Source organism: Sus scrofa, chromosome 1 (assembly GCF_000003025.6).
Source record: "Sus scrofa isolate TJ Tabasco breed Duroc chromosome 1, Sscrofa11.1, whole genome shotgun sequence".
In the NCBI taxonomy this organism is placed as follows: domain Eukaryota; kingdom Metazoa; phylum Chordata; class Mammalia; order Artiodactyla; family Suidae; genus Sus; species Sus scrofa.
Window position 1 is genome coordinate 52084356 of NC_010443.5, and position 15944 is coordinate 52100299.

General features: G+C 34.6%; 1 protein-coding gene across 48 annotated transcripts in view; it reads left to right on the plus strand.

Annotated features, from left to right (window-relative positions):
• The window catches only part of RIMS1 (regulating synaptic membrane exocytosis 1), a 461317-nt gene that overhangs the window by 299216 nt on the left and 146157 nt on the right, over positions 1–15944 (plus strand). For 33 of the 48 annotated variants that reach the window (XM_021073077.1, XM_021073092.1, XM_021073084.1 and 30 more), the window contains 8 exons: positions 2619–2665; positions 4460–4572; positions 7178–7308; positions 7843–8014; positions 8137–8290; positions 9442–9513; positions 14102–14258; positions 15035–15160. In XM_021073077.1, coding sequence (XP_020928736.1) covers positions 2619–2665; positions 4460–4572; positions 7178–7308; positions 7843–8014; positions 8137–8290; positions 9442–9513; positions 14102–14258; positions 15035–15160 — 972 coding nt within the window. The remainder of the gene's footprint in view (positions 1–2618; positions 2666–4459; positions 4573–7177; positions 7309–7842; positions 8015–8136; positions 8291–9441; positions 9514–14101; positions 14259–15034; positions 15161–15944) is intronic. The other 15 variants (XM_021073090.1, XM_021073097.1, XM_021073094.1 and 12 more) reach the window with 2 other exon arrangements.

Below are 15944 nucleotides of genomic sequence, written 5' to 3' on the forward strand. Positions count from 1 at the left end.
ATGAATATATGTCAGTGCAAAACATATGAGAAAATATAATTATCCTAATTCTTAAACAACTGAAACTGTATGTTTATATATTCCAAAGAATAACATGTATATATACACACATAAACTCTAAAATCAAGGAAATCCTATAATCGATTTAAGTGGTGATTATTAAGAGTAAACGTCAAAGACATTTGCAGAAGTATTGTACATTTCCATGCAGATTTTTTTAAAATAGTGACTATTTTTAAAAATAATAATTTATGCTAGTTTTATATAACATGTCTTCTAATGCTGAGGTAAATATGAGGCTGGAAAAGAGGTAAGTAAATTGGAAAATGAATCAAAAGTATAAAAAACAAAATTTAAAATCTTTGTGCACATTGCCAAATACTTTCAAATATATAGAGGTTTTAAAAGTAATCAGATAAAATACTATTGATCAATGATGCCTTAAAAAAAGTAACAGACAATTAAAGTGGACTGGAATAACATTTTCTTTATTTTTACTTTTGTATGAACATAATTTAAAAAATATTATCTGCACAGCCAAACCCTAAATTTTTATGGATTATGGAATTCCCAGAATATGGAAATATAAAGATTACATTTAAGTAAAAATCAAACCTGGCATCAACTTCCAAGTTAGTAGAGAAATTATCAGAATCCTGGGAGAATAATCCTAGCTAGATTTAATAATTGTGCTTAATGTAGTTCTATCATTCATGTAAACAGAAAGCAGATATTTATTCATAGTTTAGTGGGATGGTGATTCCAAGAATCACTCCAAATGAGACGTCCATGCGCCTTGACCAGCCTGGTCTAAAAGACATCAGCCACCTTGAGATACTGTACATTTTTACTAACCTACCAAACATAGTATTCTTTGCCATATGTTTATACTTGTTATTAAAAACTGTTTTGCCACCCCATTTGTGAGCAGAATGAAGAAGGCTTGTGTAAATATCAAGTGGAAATTTATGCCTGAAAATATTACTGAAGCAATTAACATTAAATACTTTTTAATTCAAAATCACTTTAACAAGTTTTTTTTTTTTTTTTCCTCCAATTCTTCTTTCACAGACACATAAGATTCAAAGCTTGTTTCTGGCTTTAGAGTTCCAAATTTAATTTTCGTAATTGACTTTGAGGCTGATTTTCAAAGAACTTGTACTGTCTAAAAAATTATAGTTTCTAGGTTTTTAAGAATGCACTTTTATTTGCCTTGACGAATTTAAGAGTAGGTAGCAGAAGATTACATTCATGTAAACAGAAAGCAGATATTTATTCATAGTTTAGTGGGATGGTGATTCCAAGAATCACTCCAAATGAGACGTCCATGCGCCTTGACCAGCCTGGTCTAAAAGACATCAGCCACCTTGAGATACTGTACATTTTTACTTGTGTCTTAGGTATTGAAAATTAGTCTAATTATCACATAAAAGGTACATTTTGTACAAATTATTAGTTACACATAAACATGTAATAAAGTGTGTTCATAAAATGCACAACAGAGGATGAATTGTCATTTGTAAGAAGCATTAACTGTAGGTGGTTATGAGAATTACTTTGCCCCAAAAAGTGAAAATGAAGAGTCAGGAAAATAATCAAACAGAAAACTGCTTTTATTTCAATTCCCCCCAAAAGTGCAAAGAAAATCAAAGTGAAGTTAGTTCACAAGGTAAGTGGTTAGAAATTCTTAAATAATGTTCTAATAATTCTGCTGGTACTAGCTAACTCCAGTCTGCTTTAAATGTCATGTTAATACTTGAATATTGTTAATCTCCTTAAACTGATACTAATATGTTTTGGAAAATAGAGGTTAAACTAGTTCATTAACACAGTATAATTCCCACACCAAGCCGGTCCAGGGTTCTTAAGGCCACAGTGGATAATGGATGAAGCTGAGGTTATATTAAATATTTGTTCAGAGTAAATTGTGAGTGTGGCAGGGATGGGTGTTCTCACATCACTTTCTAATCATATAGTAAATGGTCATATATTAAGTTAACTTTGGCATAGATATTAATCTCTATATAGGGTTATATATGTGTATATGAATTATGTATCCACATATATAAAATATTTTGGCTTTTTTGTTGCAAGCTTGAACCATTTTTAATTTCCAAAGCAATTCATCCTTTTCATTTTATTAACTTTGCCCATGATATTCATCATATTATTTTATTATCAAGAGGTGTTTCCATCCCTTCATTCAGTAAACTCTTTCAGATGTGTTTGTAAAACATATTACTGATTTATAAAATATGTGTCATTTTGATTTTCTAGAATTGAAATAAAATATTACCTTTAACATTTTTTTATTTCCAAAACCTGCTGTTTTGGTAGTAAAAATATTGTGGTAATTTTAACCACAATATTAGTCTGATTGTTGTCATGTTAGTGTTTTGCTATTAAATATATAAAAACTTATTTTTACTGCAATTTTTTTTGTGTGGTGTTTGACATTCATGCACATTAGTAATTGCCTTAATAGTAACTCCAGTCCATTTCCACACCTGTAAAGACCCAAAAGGATTTTTCACACCACTGAAATAAAATGTGGCTGCTGTTGCCTTGGGCAGGGTGGTTTAGCTAATGGGATTTTCACCATACCCTGTTTCTTTTAGTGACATTCCACGGATTCCTGAGAGCTCCCATCCTCCACTGGAGTCCAGTGAGTATAGGATTTATCATTTTCCTTAGTTTCTTGATATAACTGAATTAGCTGGCAACCCAAAGAAGTTCTACTCTAAGATTTTTTCTTTCCACTTTCTGTGTATGTGTGTGGCTCTAAAAGTTGTCTTTGGCAATACCTTTTGCATCAGGACACACAGAATTAACCTAATATGCCAGTAATAATTCTCTTTGCTGTACATAAAAATGTGTTGCTATGCAGGATTCTTCTTTTGATTGGAGACTAACTCAGTCTCATGAGCAGTTTATTGAAGGAAATAGGCACATTAACATATTTTAATACAGCATAACCATACTAGATATGATTGTGGAAATGAGTGTGTGGAGTAGAGGTAATTTTCAGTGGAAATAAAGGGGTAAAGGAGCTGAGGCTAGATGGTTGAATTGTCTACGTGGGCATTAAAGGAACTCTAGTTGAAAGATGGTATGTGTAATAAAGTCTGGACAAGTCATGGGGTTTTTGAGGACAATGCATAAGTGACCCAAATATTTACTTTGCAGTGAATGGATGGGTGTTAAATTAATTATACTTGGGCTTGATAGTGTCATTATGTAGAAATACTTAATGACACGACTTATAGAAATATAAAATACAAGATGGTTTAAGGGGAAAACAAGTGATGGTTATACGAAGGTAGGAAATATATGGGTGGAATAAACAGGTAACCATAGATTAGATTAGAATATCAGATGCATGGCGTCATGGTCTACATACCTGCTAGAGATGAGCCCAGATTTGGTTTTGAGTTTCAAAGAGGAGTGAAACCATGATGCTATTAAAAAAAAAACTGCTGTAATATTAGAAACGTACTATTAGAAGCAACAGTGTCCTTGTACTGAGACCAAAGAAAAAAGTTATTCTAAGAATACTTCATAAAAGAGACAGTAACAAAGAATTTTATAGCACTCTTTACTATAGTTAGAAGTCTTCAGAACATGCAGAGAATGATGCCATGTGATTTAATTTAAACATGATCTGCATGTATGGAAAAAAAGCATGGATGACATAGTCCTGGGAAATGGTCCATAAATAGTGTTTGCTCAATGAGTTTTGAATGGGTGTGTGTTCAAGGTTATACTTGCTGGGGTAATAGTGTTCCACAGACAGCCACGCTGCTGACTGTGAACACTTGATCAGTGATTAGGAAGAGAAGTCTTTCATTTAAAAAGAGGAGGAAAAGAGCCTCACTGATGGGCTAAGTGGGAAGCCAGCCTCCTCCGCACACTAGTCACTAGACAGCATCCTCAGACAGCCACAAGATTGATCTGTGGACCAAACCTGAAAGAGATGCAGATCTTATTTTAAAACAGTGCTGCATCCTATCTAGGCTTAGACATCCCTCATAAATTTTATGTGCATGCATTTTAATTTTAGTATGGACAATTCAATAGATGATCCTAAGATAACTAATAAGATAAGTATCAACTTCTCATCACTAAGAACATGAAGACTTTAACTATATGTGAAGCCGTGAAAGAGCCTGCACTGGGCAATACCCTACAGAAGTGTAGAAAACCAGTACTTATACATTGTAGCAAATAAATACAGTATTTGATTATATCCTTTTAAAGTAGGCAGTTACCCAAAAAAGACAGGATGATAACTTTCGACAGCTATACCATTGAAAGGAGGTCCTGCACTCGTTGATGGTATTGAATTACGGTTTTATGCCAGTAACAGATACATTTAAAACTTCATGAGAAATATGTATTCTGCACATATACATTACAAGTATGTAATGAAAAAGTGCCTAATTTGTTTTTCTCATTTTAGGTTCCAGTTCCTTTGAATCTCAGAAGATGGAAAGGCCTTCCATTTCTGTTATTTCTCCAACAAGCCCAGGAGCTCTCAAAGATGCCCCACAAGTCTTACCAGGACAACTTTCCGTATGTGTTTTTTGTCCATGTTGGAAACCATTAGTATTAGCTCAGTGTTCTGAGTCTGTCTTTAAAATGTGTGGCTTTCTCGGAAGCCTGGAACATAATCAGAGTCACTTACCAGCATAATCTACTTTGTTAGTTTTTTGTACATTTATTGCATTATTCTGCTACTCATATATGTATTTGAAAATATTTATTATTGAGTGCCTACAGTGTGCCAGGTGCTCTAAACATTAAATGATAAACTATCACATAGGTAAATAAAATATCAATTTTTTGTGTGTGCTATACAAAAGTTTCTAAGGTAAGTTGTTAGACATAATAAAACTAAGAAAGTCATGGTCCATTTGCCTAGAAACCTTATGAGCCTGGATCTTGAGAAACTTATCTTTTAACTTTTTAAGACATTTGAGGAAACTCTTTTTTTGTTTGTTTGTCTTTTGTCTTCTTAGGGCCGCACCTGCAGCATATGGAGGTTCCCAGGTTAGGGGTCGAATTGGAGCTGCAGCTGCCAGCCTACACCACAGCCACAGCAACACAGGATCGCAGGATCTGAGCAACATTTGTGACCTACACCACAGCTCACAGCAACGCCGCCAGATCCTTAACCCACTGATCAAGGCTGGGGATGGAACTTGTGTCATTATGTATACTAGTCGGGTTCGTTAACCACTAAGCCACAACAGGAACTCCCTGATGAAACTCTTCATTGCTGATATTAGCATGACAAAATACAATTTTCCTCACTCTTGCTTTCTATGTGATCTGGGAAAAGCTGGAGTAAAGAAACCGGGACCAATTATTAGGAAAAGCCACATTTATGTAGATTATGGTAGAATACAGGACATTTGTATTACCCACAGAAGGAAAATCTTGATTGAAATTATTCTATAAATAGTTGATCTGTTGCTGCTTTTATCACATGTTTTTGATGCTCTGCTCTTAGTTTTAATTAAACAAAGAAGATAACTGTAAGCTTGCTGTTATTTTTAAAACCTTTCCTGGTTTTTGCTTCTATTTTTAGTAGGTTGAATATCTTTGTGAGGTCCCTGTGCTGTTTTATCTGCCCTGCCAGCTTTTTTAATTTCAGTGTGTGTGGGAACCTCTCATTGCATTCCACCTAAATTTTAAGAGGAATAAAATTCGTTTTGGTTTTATGGAAAGCACACCTCTTATACTGATGGGGAGCAGAGATATGGACTGAAACAAATCCGTGTTTACATTCTTAATCCGTCCCTTACTACTCCCATGTTACATTAGCTTGTTATTATAAGGACTCTTTAAAGTATTCCAGTATTTACCTATTAAACGATTCATGCTTATAGTTCTTACTAACCTTAAGCCCATAGCTAAATTCTAAATTAAAAATGTATATATAGGGAGTTCCCGTCGTGGCACAGTGGTTGACGAATCCAACCAGGAACCGTGAAGTTGCGGGTTGGATCCCTGGCCTTGCTCAGTGGGTTGCGGATCTGGCATTGCCGTGGGCTGTGGTGTAGGTTGCAGATGCGGCCCGGATCCCGCGTTGCTGTGGCTCTGGTGTAGGCCGGTGGCTACAGCTCTGATTCGACCCCTAGCCTGGGAACCTCCACAGGCCACGGGAACGGCCCAAGAAATGGCAAAAAGACCAAAAAAAAAAAAAAAAAGTATATATAAAGTTAACATGGTCGACTGCACAAATACTGCATTGACTGCGTTAGGAATTTGACAGTAATATTTCAATGTGCTCTTTTCCTGTTTTCTTTCAATCAAATTATCATGAATCTTGGTAGAAATATCACTGAGACTTTTGGTTTAAATGCATCAGTTACATATTGTACCTTTGTTCCCTTCTCCTTCTCTCATGAAAATTAACTGTAGTAGGTTAACTGTAAAAATTAAATGAGGAGTTCCTCTTGTGGCTCAGCAGAAACAAATTTAGCTAGCATCATGAGGAGCAGTTTCAATTCCTAGCTTTGCTCAGTGGGTTAAGGATCTGGCATTGCTGTGACTGTGGTGTAGGCTGGCAGCTACAGCTCCAATTTGACTCCTAGCCTGGGAAACTACATATGCTGCGGGTGTGCCCCTGAAAAGACAAAAAAAAAAAAAAAAAAAATTAAATGAGGGAGAATACTAAAAATCAGCAGTAGATTATGTATAGGAGGCCTTCAGTAAATGTGTTTCTCTCCTTGTATCTGTTGTTCCTAACCTCAGGTATTCTATTTCAGCTACAGGTGGTGCTACGAAATGCACTTAGCCATGCCAGAATCATTAAGATACTCAGAACCACCAATCACTTGCATTTAGCATATAAAACCAAGGATAATTGTTTCCATATCCCCTTCTTTCCTTTTCTTGTTAATAAAAATTATATTCATTTTATTTCATCACATAATATAAGAGAGTATAAGTCAACAATGCAAGCCTGCCCATTGTAAGTCACGTTTAAAATGTATGAAAAGTCAAGTTCTAAGTGGTGACCCTTTCAAGTTGGTATTCTTTGCAGAAATAATATCTATAATTCAATTGTATTGCAATTTGAAATTTCCATCTTCAAAAATAATTTTAGTGTTTTTTGTAAAATTGTAATACCTCATGATTTTTACAGTAAGACTTTCTCTGTTGCTCCTAGGTGAAACTGTGGTATGATAAAGTGGGACACCAGCTGATTGTAAATGTTCTGCAAGCCACAGATCTGCCCCCTAGAGTAGATGGGCGTCCCAGGAATCCCTATGTAAAAATGTATTTTCTTCCTGATAGAAGGTAGGCAATAATTTCAGAAAAAATATGCAAAAAATCTTTTAATAGACAAAGTAGAGTTTCCTCTCCTGGCATGTCATTTCATTTATGTTTTAAAGCTTTATTGAGGTATAATAGATATTATGTAAATGAATTTGGACATGTGCATACACCTGTGATATAGTTTAAAATATAATAGATGATTTTCTGTGATGGAACATACTATATTATCCTTTAAAAATTCCCTCAAGTCTTGCATTTCTTTAAAGTAATCTGCCAATTTAATTTTTTTTATTACCTTGTTTACACCTCTGTCTTGGATAGCTACATCATTTAGAATGTACCTCTGCGTATGAGTGTCTATGATCATTACTACTGTTTACGTTGTAGTTAAAACCAAACCCTTATTAAACTTGACAACCTTTTCAGACTTGGGGATTAAAAGTTATGAATTAAAAAATGATAAAAACCCCAAGCACAGTATTACATGAAACTACAGTAGGTGGCAGCAAATACTCGCTTTTGCTTTTTCATTTACAAAACATGCTTATTTTTCAGTGATAAAAGTAAAAGGAGAACCAAAACAGTAAAGAAAGTACTAGAGCCGAAATGGAATCAAACTTTTGTCTATTCACACGTACATCGTAGAGATTTTAGAGAACGCATGCTAGAAATAACTGTGTGGGACCAGCCCAGAGTGCAAGAAGAAGAGAGTGAATTCCTTGGAGAGGTGATGTATATTGTACGGATCCGAGTTAGAAGCTTCATGCAGCTTCTGTGATGTGTATGAGTTATGACTGCCCTTATGTTGTGGGAAAGGTGCCTGATCTAACCTGAGAACTGCCCTTTCAGATCCTCATAGAGTTGGAGACAGCACTTTTAGATGATGAGCCACACTGGTATAAACTTCAGACCCACGATGAATCTTCACTACCTCTGCCTCAGCCATCACCTTTCATGCCAAGGCGACATATCCATGGAGAAACCTCCAGCAAGAAACTACAAAGTAGGTGATAGGTCTTTTTAGTTCCCAGGAGTAATTGTGTTGTTATGATTGAATTAGACATTAACATTCATGATGTTTTTTCAAATGTTCATTAGAGATCAAAATATTGAAAAATGATTCATCTGTGTAAAGAAACTGGGCAAAATCATTTCCTCCGTTTTCCCAGTGAAAATAGTATGTGATGTAGTGGAGTAATTCCAGATCTGAAAGTTTAAAAACTCTGAATTATAATTTGTTGCCCAATACTGACTGAATTGTTCATTGGTTGAATGATGGGGTAATTTCTGTCTTTATTGATGGGTTGCTAAATATAATGTCTTAATAACCATACAATTCCTGGATATTTTTAGTATTAATAGTCATAGGTAATATTTTTCAAAATATTATAAGGTTTGTTTGCTGTTATTCATCTGGTGATTGGGAAAACGGTATTCTTTCTACACTTATTATTTGATTTTTAAGTTATGTCTAAATCTCTTATTGAACAAATGAAACTTAGAAGCCTCATTTTGGAAATCTGGAAGCAATATGTTTTCTCATATAATTAAATATTTCATGTTAGTGCTTCTCTGATCAGTCATTTCCACAAAATTAATGTTTAATGCAGTATAATGGCTAATTTTAAAGGCTAAACATAAATATTTTATAAAGAGCCCTGATACCCTTTCAATAATACGCGTTCAGTGGCATTCCAGCCAAGAAAGGTCTCCTTAAACCTTTCGTTTCCACTCAGCCCCGTCCTCCCTAAACTGCAGAGGAGAGCACTTAGTTGGATAGAAAACAGTATATAGACTTTACTGTAGACTTGAGAGTCATACCATAATTAAAGAATAATTTGAAAAGTTGAAATGTCATTCTTTGAAATCCACTTCCTTCTATATCTCTTAAGTGCTTATAAGGATACTAAGAAATGTTATCCTTGGGGAACAAGCATTTCTTTAAAGACCAGATCTGAATTAACTTTGTATTATGTAGATGTATAACTGAATCACTCTGCTGTATACATGAAACATTGTAAATCAACTCTACTTTAATAAACACAAAAGTATTTAGTAATAATGTAATTAGCTTAAAAAAAGTTTAACCATATGCTCCAATGCGTCCTGAACCGAGCAGACATGGAGGAATCTGTTTGCCTTCCTGTTGTGCAGGGTCCCAGCGAATCAGTGATAGTGACATCTCAGATTATGAGGTTGATGATGGGATTGGAGTAGTTCCTCCAGGTGCGTGGGGAGCGGAGCATGGCCCTGCTTCACTGTGCTTCTGCGCTTGCTTTCCTGCCAGCTTTCAGACTTCCTCGGGTCCTACCCTGGAGATTTCTAGCACAGAGAAGTCTGTATTACATTATTCCATGGTGACTTGTGTTCCAAATTATCCGGAAAGTTTAAAATGGACCAGTAACTACCTATTAACATCCCCACTTTATTTTGTCAGGTTCTCCCTTAGGAGCATGGCCAGCAAGGTTAAATTCATCATTTCACTGTGCTCTGAGCTTAAGTGAAAACATCTTTTTGAAAGGCTACGGTTAATTTTTTAAAATAAAAATTCCCATTCTCCTATTTTTCCTATTGTATGTCTATGATTTTCCTCTCTCTGTTTCTGAAAAGAATGTAGGCTTCCATGGAATATACTGAGAAAAGTGCATGGCAGGGTTTAAATTGCATGTGGCATGGCTTAACTTTTAATGCTTTTGTGATGTGCTCACCACTGGTTATACTTAGGATGTGTATGTACATTTTAAAATAAGGAAATGCTTTAGAAAGGTTCAACATTCATTTTAAGTTACTATCTTTTGGTCATTGTACAGATGAGTAAAATCTGTGTGACATTGTGCAGTTCAAATCTTTATTTCTCATCTGACACTGGTCAGAAAGTGAGTAAAACCAAATAGTAAAGGCTTATTTTTTTGGCACTAAACCTGAACCTTTTATTTACTAATGAAAAATAAGAAAATATCCATATAAGAAGACATTAAATAAAAAATCCTGGTATATAGAAATGAGTTATTAAAGACATTTCTTTAGGACGATTTTGACATATGTCCCCTTAATTTACATAATTTCTCAGGTGGGGATGCATTTAATTTGAGGGCAGTGATTTTGGTAAAGTCAATAGACAGATCCCACACTGGTAACTGAAGTCACAATTTAGAGAGCTACAACTCCATTAAAAGTAGATAAAATTATGGAGCGTTCCCTAAAATTAGGTTATATTTGCTCCCTGTAATTCAGAGAAAATATAGTATTTGATCACTGTACAAAAGTAGCAGATAGACCTAAAAACAATAAATTTGGTTCTGCATATATATGTGTACTTAGCTATTGCTCTGTGATATCAGACTGTGAGAGTTTTAAGTAAGTTTTAAATAATAGTGGACAATTGTGGACAACATTTCATACTTTGCTTTCTGATTTTGTTGATTTCTAAAAGGATGATAACAGTTGGACACACTCTACACAGAAACTTTCACGGGGAGTTTCATAGAATATTGGATTTTTTTTAATGAAATCAAGAGGTGGAAAGTAGTTGTACGTGGTATCCACTGGCATATTGAAATAGGGTTCAGAGAATTCCTCATAGAAGAGTCATCAAACCTTGCTAAAATAATCTTGGCTGTTAATTCACCTTAATGTTGTCATTTCTACCTCACCTAAATAGAATTTACCTTCATGGATGGTTCTCATGTTTCATTCCCCTAAAATTTCACATTCTTATGATGAGGCAATATAGTGAATGAATGAATGGCTAATTCAATAAATACTTGAGAAGTCACATTGATAACAGCGAAAATGTAAGTAATAGGACTGACTCCAGGTGGTATTAGTGCTTGGCCACCACCAAAGAACACTGAATTCTACAATATTCTAGAAAAAATATTTTTGTGTATGGATTAGCATTCTTTATTTTATAGCGTTTTCAAGCAAGAGTTTTTGAAATCATGATTCATCTAGTTATAAGCCCCTTGGGTTTCTCTGTGAATGAACTTCTCCCCTCCCCATCCTTCAGAAGTGAACCCTCAGTCTCTATGGGCTGTAGCTGTGACTAAACCTTGAAGTATCGCCACAGGAAAGACAGGGAGCTCATCCTCCCTCCTCCCTGCTGGTCCCAGGGAAACATCTTGGGACATCCAGAATCTAGAATTCTGGAATTATCTAGAACATAGATAATTCATGATATGTCTTATATCATGGTGTCTGCAAACACACAATCCCTTTTATCATATAGAAGCAGTGTCTAAATGGTCAGTTCAAATAATACCCATTTTCATTTAGTATTTAAAATATAATGAGGCAAGTTTTTAGTAGAATATAGCTAATAAGTTACATAAGCCACTAAGTAATATTTTATGTTCCAGAGATTTCTTTGTAAATTAATAAAGCAGATAATGGAATTGACTTATGTTTTAAGAGTCCTCTTCATGGATCCAAAATGGATATATGGTAGCTTCTGAAAGATACATGTGTGTGGCACATAGAGTATATAGCAAGTCACACAGTAATGTACAACACACTTAAAATAAAGAGGAAAGATAGTAAAATAAAAGCAAGAAGCTAAAATAAAGCGAGGGGATAAGTTAACAAGCAAGTGCATTGATATATTACCATGTACTCATAGAGACTGATTACAGATTTGCTTCTCCAGTTCCTAGTGACCAATATGGAGAGAACTCTGCTCACATGTGGCTGCCAGTTCTGCCTCTGCCTAGTGCACTCAGTGAAGCTTCTGGCTGTATGTTTCCTGAAGAAGCTGGAAAGTTTCATTTAGCTATTCTACCACAGCTGAACCCTGAATGTTCTAATATGCTGGCTTGTCTAGATTTACAGGGTTCTATGTTCTTGTTTGATGTATTACCATCTTTAAGCAGTTTGGACCTCCAGAAATACATTTTATTACTTTTATAGTTATCATAGCCTTATTGTTATTTAAAATAAATAATTTTAGCTGCTTAAGAAAATGAAATAACTACATACAAAATGCCCTCGTCTAAGGTAAGGATTCTGGCAACTTCAACTTGCAGACCATTACTGCAAATTCAGAAAATGGGCGGGAAAAAAAAACAAACCAAAAAACCTCTAACTTTGAGCCAAATGAAACATCAAAATGAGCATAAGATAGTAGTTCCATTTTACCTTTTTCTGAAGGCAGAGTGAATGTTGTCAACAATAAGTTAAACATAATATGAAAAAAATTTGTGAAAAGCAAAGAACTAAAAATGAATCTTAGGATAAGAGAAAAAAGGTATTAATTTATATGTGACTACATAAGAAACTAAGAAAAAATTACTTATACCCTTTTAAACATCAAGATGCCTAAATTTTCTAAGTTACAATGATTGTTTCCAAATCTAAAAGTTCCATTTATGTATCCTGAATAGTCATTGAAATCTTAAAATGCTGCTCCCAATTCAATATTGAACTTCTATAACTATTATATAATTCATACTGAATGTTTTCAGATGATACCAACTGGTAAGTTAAAATGTTTGAGTAATTCAGACTTCGGATTAATTCTCTTTAAAAACAGTCACTGTTTTTTATAATGAGCCGTGAAATAAATTCACCACATGTAAATTTAATTGGTCTCTTTCTATATTTAATATTACAGTTTATACATCTGAACAAGGAAACTTCCTACATGAAATTCAAAATAATACCTGACTTGCTATTATTTTGTCATAAAATGAAAGTATATGAAATTTAAAATTATTTTAAATTGTTTAAATTTGTTTAAATCACAATAAAAGTGCTGGGGAATTTTAGTCTGACTTTGATGATGTTAACATGGCAGATTTTAAAAATAACGTGGGAGTTATCAAGTAAATAAATGAACAACAGTTAAAGCTGCCCAATTAAATTTAATATTTTCATGGTTTGTGTACATTTTATGTAGTCGTAAATAAAATTATTTTTCCTTTGGCCACAGAACTTATTTTCCTTCTAATAATAGCAATAGTGACCCTTGTGGAAAAAAAAATTTAATTAAACTGTTACTGTGCTGTTTTATTGTAACTACATCGGAGGCCATAGAAACCTTTTTTACTTTAAGGGAGAATGGCTTAGAATTTATTTCTAATTTTAATTACATTAAGTGTATTACTTTGATTGTGTTAGGTTACTAACACATTTGTGGAATAGTTTCAGATGTCTGGGTAGGTTTGATAATTGTTTCTTTGGGAGGGTTAATTTGCGCTGCATCATTGTCACGATCAGCTCCACTCGTACCCTATTTTAATTTGAAAATTGCAGCATTATTTGTGATTCACAAAATTTACCATCAGTATTTGTACTAGTGAAGACCTACTACTCTTTTTTCTTCATTAAAATTGGTATGATATCATTTTTGTTTTCTTATTAGTGAAGCCATCTGAAATCCAACTAAAATAATTTATCCTTTAGAAGAAAAATTCAAATAACATTTAAAGAGATACCAAATTTCTAAGCATTGACTTGCATATTAATAATAGTTTACTGTCAAGTGCTTGATATGTGTTGCTGAAAATTCACTAACTCATTCATTCTTTAAATTAAAATAGTATCCCAACCCATCCTGATGTCTGAGGCATTACTCAATATTTTCATATTCAGTATTGCCATGGTACCTCTGAGCCAAACTGTACCCTGCTCTCCTGCATGTATATGTTACACTCTGTGTACGTATACTTACTAGTTTTGAAGATAAGCCTGGTAATACTGGTTGCATGGCATTTATCTTCATAGGTCAATGGCTGCTTTCTGTAGAATTCGATATCTCCACATTAACGTTGACATTATAGAAGAATACTGACTAATTCTTTGTGTGTACTCTTGCCAGTAGGCTATAGGTCTAGTGCTAGAGAAGGCAAACCTACAACATTAACTGTGCCAGAGCAGCAGAGAACAACTCATCACCGCTCACGGTCTGTGTCTCCTCATCGCGGCGATGATCAGGGAAGGCCGCGTTCACGTTTACCAAATGTGCCATTACAGAGGTAGGCTCTGATAAGGGCTTAGCATCCCTGATGGTACTTTTTTAAAATTAAAATACAGTGCAAACTGGCACGAGACTCTAACTGAAATGAAATAATGGTTTGGTCAATAAAGTTGTATTTTTCAGAATCCTTTGGAGGCAAAATGCTTTTCTTTTTTAATTTATTACCCAACCTATGCCATATTCTGTTCTCCAATCTCTGGAGATTTCCCAGGGAGTGGGGGAAGTTTATGTCAAAAGCACGATTTGTGAATAACTGTCTTGTGTTCTGTTTGCTAGGTTTTTGTTTTTGTTTTTGTTTTCTCCTATTGGGAGAAACTGTATGGTAATGAATGAGCCTGCAGAGAAGTGGCCGAGAAGATAAGGTTGAGGCAGAATGTATTTTTAAGAAAGTTGGGATTGTCTCTTTGACACACTGAAAGTTTGGAAAAGCACACAAAGCCTAAGAAATGCTGTGTTGTTTCATCTTAACCTGAAATATACTTCTGAAATTTTAATTAAGTATGCAGATGAAAACTGCAGTCCTTTTTTTGCTAGCAGTAAGAAAGGAGGTTGAATAAATGCACCACAGGCAAAGCAACTGTAGAGAATACTTTTAAAACAGGTGTTTGGAAAAATAAATAGATAAATAGAACAGGTGTTCAATGATGATGCCAGGACTTGTCAAACCTTGTCAGTTGTTTGCCAGTTACTGTCAATTCTTTCCTGTTAGTCTGTCAGCCCCTTTGGGGAAGATGATACATATTGATACATGTGAATTTTTGTAATCACTTTTAGGAGTTTAGATGAAATTCATCCAACAAGAAGGTCACGTTCTCCAACCAGACACCATGATGCCTCCCGAAGTCCAGTTGACCACAGATCCAGAGATGTGGATAGTCAGTATTTATCAGAACAAGACAGGTATTTGTTCAAATTGTGATCGCAACATTATATGTTTTATTTGCTCAGTTTTCATATATGGGAGATACTGTGGCATAGTACATAACAGAATAAAAGTATCTCATCATTCAAAATTGAACTTCTCTCAAGGAATGACTGTTAAGATAGTCTAGAAGAAATGCGACTCTAGGGAATGATTGACTGATATTACATTGTCATAATAAATGTGCATTTTTTTTACAAAATCAAAATTTATGTTTAGTTGGTTTTAAACATACAGTTTGTTGTTGACTTAGAAGCTTTTGCCTAATTATAGAAGCAAGCCCACATAAGCAGTTTTCAAATATTTTATTTTTTGTGGATTGCAGTCTTTGGGATATGATTTATATAATTATAAAATTATGCTTTTTATGTAATAAAAAGCTTTTGAATACGAGTCATCTGAAACTCAGGTCACAGAGCTTCTGTGAGAACTTCAGTAATAATGGTTTTTAGTATACCTACTTTTCATAAAATGTATTGACTTAAAATGTCTATAAAGTACAAAATATTGAAATGGATTCTCTCTTGTCTGGATGTGTACTTAGGTTTAGTTCTTCATTTATTTATGACCAAGGTACTTCCTGGACACAGTTACTAAACATCTGCCTTGTGACGCTGTTGTTCTGCGTGCCTGCAGGCTTTCTCAGACCAACCCCATTCCTTTGTGATATGCCTGACCACAAGCACAGACCCGATTTAGGTTCTTAGAACACCCACCTGGTTGAATAGTCTCTTCTGGCTTTTTAGAATTGGAGAAACATTC